We start from the raw sequence: 12,059 nt of genomic DNA on the forward strand, positions 1-12,059 counted from the left end.
TCTGAAGACATGGATTAAACCACTTGAGTCATATGGATTACTTTTATGCTGCCTTTATGAGCTTTTTGGAGCTTCAAAGTTTAGGTCACCATTCACTTGCATTGTATGGACCAACAGAGCTGAGATATTCTTCAAAAAATCTTTGTTTGTGTTCTGCAGAAGAAAGAAAGCCATACACATCTGAGATGGCATGAGGGTGAAAAATGATGAGATGGTTCACCCCAAAATGAAAATTATCACTTCACTTTAAGATGATACCTGTGAAGATGTAGCCTAAATTGTTCCGGGTTCTGAGTTTTAGCACATTGCCCAGAATCAAAGCAACTGCCTGCCCATGGGGAAAACTTACCACCAAAACCTATATTATTATTACAATAAACCAATATGGTGTTAGCCAACACCAATATCAATAAAGAAAATTAAGTAACTGGCACAAAGATTCTGCAAGCTTACTATAACTGTTCTAATTGTGGTGGAAATTGTGATCATCATGGTAACAAACAACACCTACAACTTTATTACTGGAAGAGATGTGTGTCTGACTCAACTTGTTTTTATGGGTTATTCTGTGTCTTTGAAATCCCTAGTACAAGTTATGGTATTTATAATGTACATTTTCAATCAATTACATTTTTAATAGTCTTGTTAAAAAGAATAAAAACTATTTATAATGTTGCACTGCTGTGGGCCTAAAAGTGAAATCATTTTAATTTACTAAAATGCACTTGTGTCGCTTCCCCGTGTCCCCAGAGCTGCACGTCAAACATCTTTGATAAAATTAAAGTGCTAAATCGTCGGATTTCTAAAATTGTCCCCCAACACAAGAAAGTGTTTAACTAGTATTATCTATAACTAACATGTATTCATTTGTGGCAAATGTGTGCTTTCCCTGTGATGCATGTTCTACATCGCATACACTGCAAGCGATCAACGCGACAAAAACTAGTGAAGCTGACACAGCACGCGAGCGAATTCGTTGATTCAAGTGGTCGCTCGCGCGCTTCCAGTGTAGACAGGTTGTTACGCCCTCTTAAACATATTCATAGCCGCATGTACTTCGGTAAACTTCCTCAAATATGCCGTTAAGCCATTAACTTCCTCTCTGAGGGGTGAACACACTAACTTCCTACAGACTTCAGTAACCCACATCCACAGCAGCGGGATTACATCTAGAGGAGCATCTGCTATGTTTGGTAAGACCCATTATATTCGTGCAAAGCAGTTTGTTTAATAATATTATATAGTATTGTGACATACAGCCTATAGCGTGTGTTGGACAGCATCTCGAAGCTTTTAACCCGAGTGTTATTCACTTCTGACAGCATTTATCGAAAAGAAATTGCGCTCAAGAAGCTCTCTATATCGGAACATGTGTTCGGTATTTTGCGACGAATTTCATGTATCGTTCTCGCGGTCGACCAGTGATCGATGCTTCAGCATTGACTTGATGAGGAAAGTTTAGAGTGTTTTAAATCAGACAGCAGAAATCGGGGCCACTCCCAGATAGTAATGCACGGGACAGTAATGTATAGGCTACTATAATTAATATTATTGATTAGTACAGTTGTGAAGACAATATCTGTGAATTCTGTATTTATTTTGTTGCACGTTGAACATTTTACTCAATAACATAATATGTCTGTTATTCTATCACACAAGTTAACCTCTTGGTGTTCTGTGAAAGATGTTCGTCTGTGATGTGGTTGTGCACATAGGCTAATGTGAAAGCATAATATTGCCATATATAAAATAAATGGAAGATTATGCACATTTTGAGAAAAATAAATATAAGACTGGGATTTCCACATGGAATGAGGAACTGAGAGACATCCTCATTTGAACAAATCCAAAAGCACCATGCAGAAGTGGAGAGCTCAATCTATTTCAGAACCATAGCAAGGTCCTTTCAATATTTTCCCTGCATTCATTGTGAGAATCGAGCCTTAAATACCATTTCAAAACAACGGAATCTCCTGAATGACACAAAGGGTCCCTCTGAGTCACTGGAAAGACTGTGACATGCTGTGTCTTAAGTTGTGGTGACAGTTCACCATGATCAGCTCTCTCTCTAACATTTTCACATGCTTAGGTGTGCAAATACAGAGGAATAAATATGCAATAAAAGGATATTTTTAGTTGCGGTATAGTACTCAGTAGAAGATCTTGACTGTATGACTATGTAGACAGTAATTTAGTTTCAGTTTTAAAGTAGCAGGAAATGAACTCAGCCTTGTTCCAGAATCCAACCTGTATGATTTTCTTCTGTGAACTTTTGTGTTCCATGGAAGAAGAAGAAGAAGAAGAAAAAAAAAAAAAAAAAAATACGGTTTGTGAAAACAGGAGGGTGAGTAAATAATGACAGAATTTACATTTTTGGTTGAACTATCCATTTAACTGGAGGCTGGGATGTGTAGTAAAGAATGGTTTAACTAACTGCTACACTTTCCAAAAAGAATGTAAGTGACGGATAAATAGCTGACCACTTTTTTTTTCTGCACACTTTGCAGTCTAGTGTAGGCTCTCCTTTTGCTTTTGGACTGTCTATTCTCTGCTTGCTTATATAGATGGTTTGCTTGCATTATTTTTCTCAAGCCTTACATAGGCCTATATTTTAGCGGTACGCTACATACCATAGCTCTAGTAATACTCTAGTAATTTCTCATAAGGGCAAGAAGATAAAAATAATACACATATTTCATCATCTTCTCCACTGTACTGTTCTTCTGAAAAATATTAGTATTGTGATGTGAGAAGCTTGTGTTGTAAGAGATTGAGTGACAGGCGAGAAGACTCCACCCAGACTGAGCTGTCAGTACTGTTTCACTGAGCTTTTGGTTCACTAACCACATTGGCTAACGGCTTGCAGCTGAGGGCAGGGCTCTGTTAGTGTCTCTGGAGACTGGGCAGAGTCCATCTCACTCCTTTCTCATGGGGTCAAACATCTGCCAGACTCTTGGAATAAGTGAGAAAGAAAGAAAGGGAATTCTGAGAGCTTTTAGTTGCAACTCTTCGGCTCTGTTTCTTGTTGATGTGCGAGATCACAAATTAAAATTTTGTCATCATTTATTAATGTTGTTCCAAACCCGTTTGACTTTCTTTTTTCCATAGAACACAAAATAAGATGTTAGGCAGAATGTTAGTCTCAGTCACCATTGACTTTCATTGCATTTTTTTTTCCATACAATGAAACTGAATGGTGACTGAGGCTGCCATTCTGCCTAACATCTACTTTTGTGTTCCACAGAAGAAAGTTTGGAACAATGTAAGGGTGAGTAAATGACAGAATTTTTATTTTTGGGAGAACTATCCTTTTAACATGTAACAAGTTTGAACAACAGACAACAACATGAACTGATTTTTAAACAGCTGTTGAAAGAATTTATAAAGTGCTTTGCTGACAGTACTTTACGCTGACCTCTGTTGTAATGGGCAAAGCTCATCAATAAATCTGTTTTCTATCTCCTTTTCCACAAAAACAGCAGCTGTTGGCCATGTTTCCTTAGGTGGATCCTGCGAGTAGATGCCAAAAACCATCCCCCTTATAAACCCCCCTCCCCCCTTACCATCCCCTTTATATTAATTGTATCACGTATTAGAACTAATCATGCAAGGAAAATATTTAATTCTCTGCATTTGATAAATAACAGACTTTAAATAACGGCTATTAGCCAATCGGAATTAGATTTCAACACATTTGGGGTTGCCAGATTTCAAGAGGTTAAATCCCCCCAAATCAGATCTGTACACTTGCACAGTTTGGAAATATTCTGCCAGTGTGATGCTTTAGTTGTGCAATCTGACAACCATGAGCGCATGAGCTCTCTCCACTGTAAAAAGGCGCCGTTTTTCTGAAAACGCCATGGTCAAACAGAAACAGATGTGAGTTTAGCGATGGGTTGACTTGTCCTTCCTATTGTTCACATGAAACTTACACCACTGAAGGTAATGCAAGTTTTCAAAAAAAAGTTTTCTTTAAAAAGATGAGAACAGAAGGTAAGATATTGCTATGATAAGTGTACAGTTACAACATGCACACGGTTTCGCCCATAAATCGCTTTTGGTGTGTAGAAAATCTTTTTGCACCTCTGTTAAAGCATCCGTCATAGAAACAGCCCAAACTTCTATTACTATTTTGGTTATAAGAGTGGAAAAAATGCATGTGTGTCTGTTTCTTTCATGATCATAATGTGGATTCTATTTCACAAAATTAATCTTAAAATACAATAACAGAGGGTAACAGGTGGATATTATGGCCATATGTAATAAAGTTTAATGACGTGACACTAATTTGTTTTGTCAAGACCAGATCTAAACTAAAGATAAATAAAAATGCAATTCACACTAAACATTTACTTGAATACATTTCTTCTGTGATTGGCATATTTGAAGTCATATTGATATTTTTTCTGGGGCTTAAAATAAAAAATGTCATGGTGTCAAGAAACAGTAAAAAATAATAATAATAATAATAAATACAAATTAAAAGCTGAAATTTTTAAAATAATAAATGTTTGCATGACTACTGCAGAATAATCTTTTATTGTTATTTCTTAAAATAAATAAATAAAAATAAGCAGTGAAACAATTGTTTTAAAATATTCATTTTTAAAAATGCTTTTGTCCACAAAATCAGTCATGTGGTGTAACCAACATGTATTTGTTTTTTATGTTTACCATAATAACCATAAAAAAGGGCAGACACCTTGAGACCCTCAAGACAGCATTTAAAAAAAAAAAAACATCTGATATTTATTTTGACATTTTTATTAAAAGGCACATTTTGTTCTGGTCATGTGGTGTAACCCTGAGAAAACATCTTTATATTTTTGACTCAAAAATTCATGATATTTATAAAAAATATTTTGTACTTAGAAAAATGTGTTTCAAATGTTTTTTTGAAATTAATGATTAAGTTGTTTATTCTCTCAAGTATTCAAGATGCAAAGAAAGTATTATAATACATTTTACTTTATGGTTAGACCACGTGACATTTTTAAAATTTTTTTTTTTTAAGTTTGATACCACCATTCCCCTTGAATTTTTTTTTTTACAAATCGACCACTGCCTAGGACTGACTTTCCCAAATGTCGAACATCTACAAATATGTGTATTTCATCCTTCCCTTACTCACTTGAAACATCCTCAAGTATTGAACCAAATCTCTCGTTTTAAAATTTTCCAGCACATACATGCTCTACGAAGCCTTCATTTAGGCCTCTCACATACAGTATTTTCTACAGACAATATGACCAAATGGAGTGGAATAGGAAAAATGGAGGGAAAACTTTTGTGTATTTTAGGTAAGCTGTGTGATGCTTATTCCTTCATTTACAAGTGAGAGGTGAATTATTTGTATATGTACGTTAAACAATATACAGCTTATCACTAGGACTGTCAGGGGAAGTAGAAGGAACTGGTTTAGGGTGACTGTATATTCAAAACAGTGCTTCATAAAGGCCCAAATGACCTCAACCCACTGCATATTTGCATGAAAACAAACAGTTATGTTCTCTTTTTTTATCTCTTCCATTTGTCCCTCTATTTGCATGTGTGTAAATCTTTCTTTCCACTGAAGCATTCATACACCCAATTCAGAAGTACCCCCTTCTATGGCCCTGCATCCAGTGGCTCAGCCACCTATCCCTCTATATGTTTATTTATTCGACCAATGTTTCATCTAATAACCTATCCATTCATTTATCCATCCATGTACTGTTTTTGTCTCTTTCAGATTGCTCATTGGGGGCTTAAACAAAATAAGGCATGATTTTCTGTAAAGCTGCTTTGAAACAGTATTATGAAAAGGGCTAATAGAGTTACTTGTCATGACCTGCACTAATAGAGAGTGATGTATCTCTGTGTTTCTCCACAGACTGCTGAAGTTTAGTGCTCACCTTTGTATCATGCAGAGCATCAAGTGTGTGGTGGTGGGAGATGGAGCAGTCGGAAAAACCTGCCTGCTCATCTCCTACACGACTGGAGCATTCCCCAGAGAGTACATTCCCACCGTGTTCGACAACTACAGCTCGCAAGTCAGCGTGGACAGCCGCACCATTAGCCTCAATCTGTGGGACACAGCCGGCCAGGAGGAGTACGACCGCCTGCGTACGCTCTCCTACCCGCAGACCAATGTCTTCATCATCTGCTTCTCCATCTCCAGCCCCCCATCCTACGAGAACGTCAAGCACAAATGGCACCCGGAAGTGACGCACCACTGTCCCAGTGTGCCCATCCTGCTGGTGGGCACCAAAAGCGACCTCCGCAATGATGCAGATGTGCTGAAGAAGCTCAAGGAGCAGAATCAGGCACCCATCACGCAGCAGCAGGGCCAGGCTCTGGCTCGACACATCCACGCCGTCAAGTACCTGGAGTGCTCTGCACTCAACCAGGATGGCATCAAGGACGTGTTCGCAGACGCAGTGCGTGCCTTCCTCAGTCCACAGCCTGTGGTGGCCAAGAAGCACTGTGTACTCCTCTGATAATACAGAGTAGATAGAGGTATTTTAATTGAATTACACAGAGAAATGCATGAGAATGTTGTAGAATAGTAGGTGTTCTATAAATGGTGGCCAAGAAACTCAGCTTTAAAGCTGAAGTATGTAATTTCTGCACCACCAAATGGAGTTGCAAAAATAAACTTTTTCAATTATAAACAGTGTGGAAGCTGTTTCAAAACAGCTTTCTGAATGTAATTGTGTTTGTACAGATGGGTCGCTTTAAAAAAATTTCATAGAGCTATGGCGACACAGTGCTTACAATTTTCGAGAAAATAAACCTACGAATAGCTTACTTATAGTTGTCTCTGCATATTAAGCTAGGATAGGAGAAAGTATTTTAATACAGAAAAAGTTACATACTTCAGCTTTAAAGGAATAGGTCACCCAAAAATGAAAATTCTGTCATTATATACTCACCCTAATGTCACTCCAAACCCGTATGACTTTTATGAACACAAAAGGTAAATATTTAAAAAGTCTTCAAAGGGTTTATTCATGTAATGTAAGTGAACAGTAATTCGAAAAAGGACAACAAAACACCATAAAACCACCATAATATTAATCAGTACTACTCATACGCTACAATCCATGTCTTCTGAAGCAACAATCACTTTGTACAATGAATAGAATGAAATTTAAGTTGTGGTTCACTCTCGAATGAAGCTATGTCGATAACATGAAACCTTGTTGTTCTCATTGCGTCTCGTGACCAAACGTCTGACATGACATTACAAGCTTTGGTCATGGGATCAGTCATACGGGTTAGCAGCGACAGAATTTTCATTTTTGTGTGAACTATGTTTAACCTGTGACATTGGTGAAATACGTATTTAAGTAAACTATCAAGAAAAAATATATTTTTGTTTTACACTATGCACTGAGATCCCCGTTGAAGGCATAGAAATAGTCAGGCCAACAGACATGTTACCAGTCTGTTTGTCTATCTGAGGAAAAATCTGAACGTTTCGAAACTTGAAATAGGCATCACTTTGGCATTAGTTATTTTTAATTTTTTTCCCTTTAATTGAGCAAATAATTGTGGTTCTACGATGATAGAAAGAAAGAAACATCTAGATGCTTTGGGATTTCACCGTACTTCTAAACAAGTTTGATACAATCTACTGGTATTACAGGAACACAAAAGATGTGATGTGAAAGAAGAAGAAGAAGAAGTAAAATAAAACCACTTTAAAAAAATGGGCGAAGAAATTTCCAGATCCTTTAAAGTGTCTGGACCCTAATTAATAAAATGTTAGTTATTTTTTATTAGTTATTTTATGTATTAGTACTAATATAATAAAGCTTTTACGCCTGTGGCACTTGTCCTGTGATTGGGGTAGGGTACACGTCCTTGAGAACAGGCCTTTAGTGTAAAAAGTGACATTTATAACATGTATTAGCAAACCTGATCTGAAGGTATTTTTGTCTGGGAGCTTGTCAGCATTACTTCCTTGTGGTGGGGACACTGTCTGGCAGTCCCTTCAGGAAACAGGCCTCAGCATGCATCATAGTGCATTCTACACCCCATTCTTTTCTTCCTCAGCACACCAGGGTGGGGCTTCGAAATCATAAAGCAAGGCACTTTCTTCACTTGATGACTGATTAGCAAAACAGCTCATAATAAAGGAATTGACTTAATTAGCACAATCAGACACAATCCGAAATGAGCCATTAAAGGAAGGAACCTTTAAGTTCACCAAAGATTAATTTCAGTTTTTACATTTCAAACCTCAGGGACTTCTCAAGTGCCAAATGAGAATCATTTAAGCTGAATTTCTTTGGATAAGATGAATGTACAATTTCACAGTGCCTTTGCAGTGCTTGGGCTGTCTTTACAGGTCATTTTGAGCTTGTGTTGATAAGGCATCCATTGCATTGCTTTACACGAATATAGTATGACAATGTAAAAAATAATACTGCCATTGAATTGTCATTTAGACACAACAATTATTAAAAAGCTTTGTTTGTTTTTTTAATTGATGCTGCCATTTTTTCTGTAATCATTTTTTTTTTTTTTTTTTTGCATAGCAAAAATCATTTTCTTAATCAGTATTTTAGTCTTTGCTTTTATATAAGTATAAATCTAACCACATTTTGTGAGGTTTATGCTTTAAACAAGAAAATAACTTTACTTTTGATCAAATGTCAGCAGAAAGTCAAAAACAGTTTTTCAAGGAACTGCAAGGATACTTATTAGCCTTCTAAACTGCAGTGAACAATGTATGCTAAAGCCTCCTTAAACATCTATAGCAAGGGGAGCCACATGGGGAGCCATTTTAAGTCATTGATACTTCATGAATCATTTGATCAATTTAGTCATAACATGTGTTGCACAATCTGTAATCTGTGTGCTCTTGTTCAAGAAAATTGGCCATTCATGTACAAGAAATCCCACTGTCATGTGAAAGGAATAATGTACAGGCATCGAGTCATTTAGCTGAGAGTTGTGTGAGGATGCTACAGGCCAGTCAGTTGTTTGTTTAGCAGTGAAGACTGTGTCTCGTTTGGAAGGATGCGTCCTCCGGAGGTCGCATTTCTCGGCCGCATACGTCATCGAGGCTGTCTCGTTTCATAAAAGCGAGTAGGACACTTCAAATGCGACCTTCTTTCATGGGAATTCGGAGGATGCATGAGGTGTATCCTTCATGGGCACTCACAACCCACAATTCTTTGCTTCAAGGGAAAAGTCTAAACAAAATGACGCCAATTTGCCCGTAAATATGATGTTCAAACACAAGTAATGGTAATTCCCAAGTTGAAGTACCTCAGTAGATGGGTGCAGAATATATAATATATATATTTATATTAATATATAATTAAAATAAAGTATTAGACTAAAAGTACACCTGTAAAATTTATTTTCTTTTCTCTTTACATAATTATAACTCTCCTAAAATGTACCTCATACATTCCCTTCCAGAGGGACTTTGTTCCCTTCTCACTCAAAGCGCTTGCGCTGGTTAAAGAGTGGCGTGCTGTCATAGCAACCATGTTATGTTCCGTTTCCGTTCATCCTATGAAGGCCATCTCGTTTAAACGAGACTTGTTTAAAGGAGGACACTCGGTATACTGCAGCCTTCAAAGGACGCGTCCTACCTAGCACGCAGCCTTCCAAACGACACACAGCCACTAATGAAGGCACGTAGCCACATGAAGCAGGACGCAGACCTCTCAATCAAAGTGTCACAGATAAACAATGTCCTGTCCAATTCAAGGAAACGTTTTTATCAGCATCTCTGACCGTGACTTTGGCATGATGTCAGGAGTAAGAAATATTTATATGTATACTTTAAATGCACCGCAAATCTCTCTGAATGATAGTGTCCGCCAAATGAATAAATTAAATGTAAAAAGAGCAGTGGCAGTTTCCATGCCTGCCCTTCTTGTGACATGACATTTCAACAGTTTTTCAAATAACATTTTATTATTTGTCTTCTAATGTGTATTTTTGTCTGACTAAACAAAACTGAGAACCTATAATGTCTATTCTGTCATTCCCGCTTATGCCAAGTTTGATGTCAAATTTATATTTAATATTTATCAATTTTGTAATATATGCACATAAATTACATTTGTGTTCACAGTGTTTTGATTCAAATCTGTTGCCAAATAAAGTTCAAAGCTTTACAGTTCTACAGAAAAAAAAAAAAAAAAAAAAACGGGGGAAAAAAGAAGATGATCAAAAACTACAGTTTTCTGAACTCCAGTAATTTGAAGCAATGTTACACCTATCACAGCTGATGATTATCTTTTCTTGCAGCACTTTTTTTTTTATAAAGAAAGTGACATTTTTAATTACACCACTTGTGAGAAGTTATCACATGCAGCCGGTGGGGAATGAGCCAGTCAACCTATGACGAAGTTCATTTGGTTTCACACTATTCTTTAAATGGGCAAATATCTTCTAACGGCCATCATACTAAATTCAAAACTGAATTTAACCCTTTTAGCTACTTCACCCTCCCGTGCTGATTTAAACAGATTAAAAGAGGAAGTAGGTAAAGTATATTTAAATACGTTCTGCTTGATAATTTCCCTATCTGACTGATAGGGAGAAAAATAGACAGAACTTGATATTTGTTTCCCTCTGTTGAGTGGTCCCTCTCTCTCACACACAAACAGACTCACAAAAAAAATTAAAAATTAAATAATAAAAAATAAAAATGCCTGAAGCTTTTTCCTAGGTAGTGATTATGCTACAGCTCAGGCAAGTTATAGTTCATTTCAAATACACTACTCAAAGGTTCTTCAAAGGTTTTTTGAAGCACATTTGTTTTGGCAAAGTACTCTCCACTTATCAAGAACCATTTTCTTGACTATATAAAGTTCTTAAAGCAATAGTTCACCCAAAAATGAAAATTCTCCAAAAAGCTCATAAAGGCATCATAAAAGTAATCCATACGACTCCAGTGTTTTAAGCCATATCTTAAGAAGTGATATGATAGATGTGGGTGAGAAACAGATCAATATTTAAAGGGATAGTTCACCCAAAAATGAAAATTCCCTCATTTACTCACCCTCATGCCATCCCAGATGTGTATGACTTTCTTTCTTCCGCTGAACAGAATCGAAGATTTTTTACAAGAATATCTAAGCTCTTTAGGTCCATACAATGTAAGGGAATGGGTGCCAAAAATTTGAAGCTCCAAATTCCACATAAGGGCAAAATAAAAGTACTTGAGATGACTCTGGTGGTTAAATAAATATATTTTGAAGGAATTTGATAGGTGTGGGTGAGAAACAGATCAATATTTAAGTCTTTTTTTATTTTTTTTATTTTTTACTATAAATTCTCCTCCCTACTCAGTCAATTCCCACTTTCTTAGTCTCCTTCTGTTTTTGGTGATTCACATCCTTTGCATATCACAATATTCACATTGCATATCACCCCCTACTGAGCAGGGAGGAGAATTTATGACCAAAAAAAAAATGACTTAAATATTTATCTGTTTCTCACCTACAGCATCATATCGTGTCTGAACACATGGATTTAATCACTGGAGTCATATGGATTACTTTTATGCTGCCTTTATGTGGATTTTGTTGTTTCAAAATGTTGGCACCCATTCACTTGCATTAACCTATTGAGCGTAGTATTCTTCTAAATATCTTAATTTGTGTTCTCCAAAGAATTTTCATTTTTTATTGAACTATCCCTTTAATGGATTCTTACAATCTCAAAATTGATCTTTTACTTGAAGGGCTGTTAATTTTTAAAATGAATATTTTCGTGATGAATCTAGTTATAGCGTTAGCTGAGAAATAATTTATTTTATATGCAAACAAAATGGACATTATAAGGGAAATATACCCAAATGAATCACAATTGAATCAAATCGGAATTGAATCAAATACCCAGGCCTATATGGAACTTTAAAGGGTTATCCAATGACATCAGGCTGTAAAACCCTTTTTAGTTCTAAGTGAAACTTCTATTTACTTTATTTTTCAACCATCATGAATGCTGGAGAAGGGATATCCTTTACTGCTCTTCAGCATGTAAGCTTCCTTTATCTGTTTCCATTTCTGTGAGTAAATAAACAGCACACTCTCCTAATTTGG

General features: G+C 36.4%; 1 protein-coding gene across 1 annotated transcript; it reads left to right on the forward strand.

The window, feature by feature from the left end:
* Window positions 1–1,032: 1,032 nt before the first annotated feature.
* On the forward strand, window positions 1,033–7,813 carry rhogb (ras homolog family member Gb). The gene is made up of 2 exons (XM_051681761.1): window positions 1,033–1,193; window positions 5,873–7,813. Exon 2 carries the CDS (start codon window positions 5,904–5,906, stop codon window positions 6,477–6,479), a length of 576 nt encoding a protein of 191 aa, XP_051537721.1. The 5' UTR covers window positions 1,033–1,193; window positions 5,873–5,903; the 3' UTR covers window positions 6,480–7,813.
* The last annotated feature ends 4,246 nt before the right edge of the window (window positions 7,814–12,059 follow it).

Source organism: Myxocyprinus asiaticus, chromosome 40 (assembly GCF_019703515.2).
Source record: "Myxocyprinus asiaticus isolate MX2 ecotype Aquarium Trade chromosome 40, UBuf_Myxa_2, whole genome shotgun sequence".
NCBI classification, from domain to species: Eukaryota; Metazoa; Chordata; class Actinopteri; order Cypriniformes; family Catostomidae; genus Myxocyprinus; species Myxocyprinus asiaticus.

Coding starts and splice junctions, on each gene's coding strand:
- rhogb (XM_051681761.1), top strand. CDS start 5,904: ATGCAGAGCATCAAGTGTGTGGTGGTGGGAGATGGAGCAGTCGGAAAA.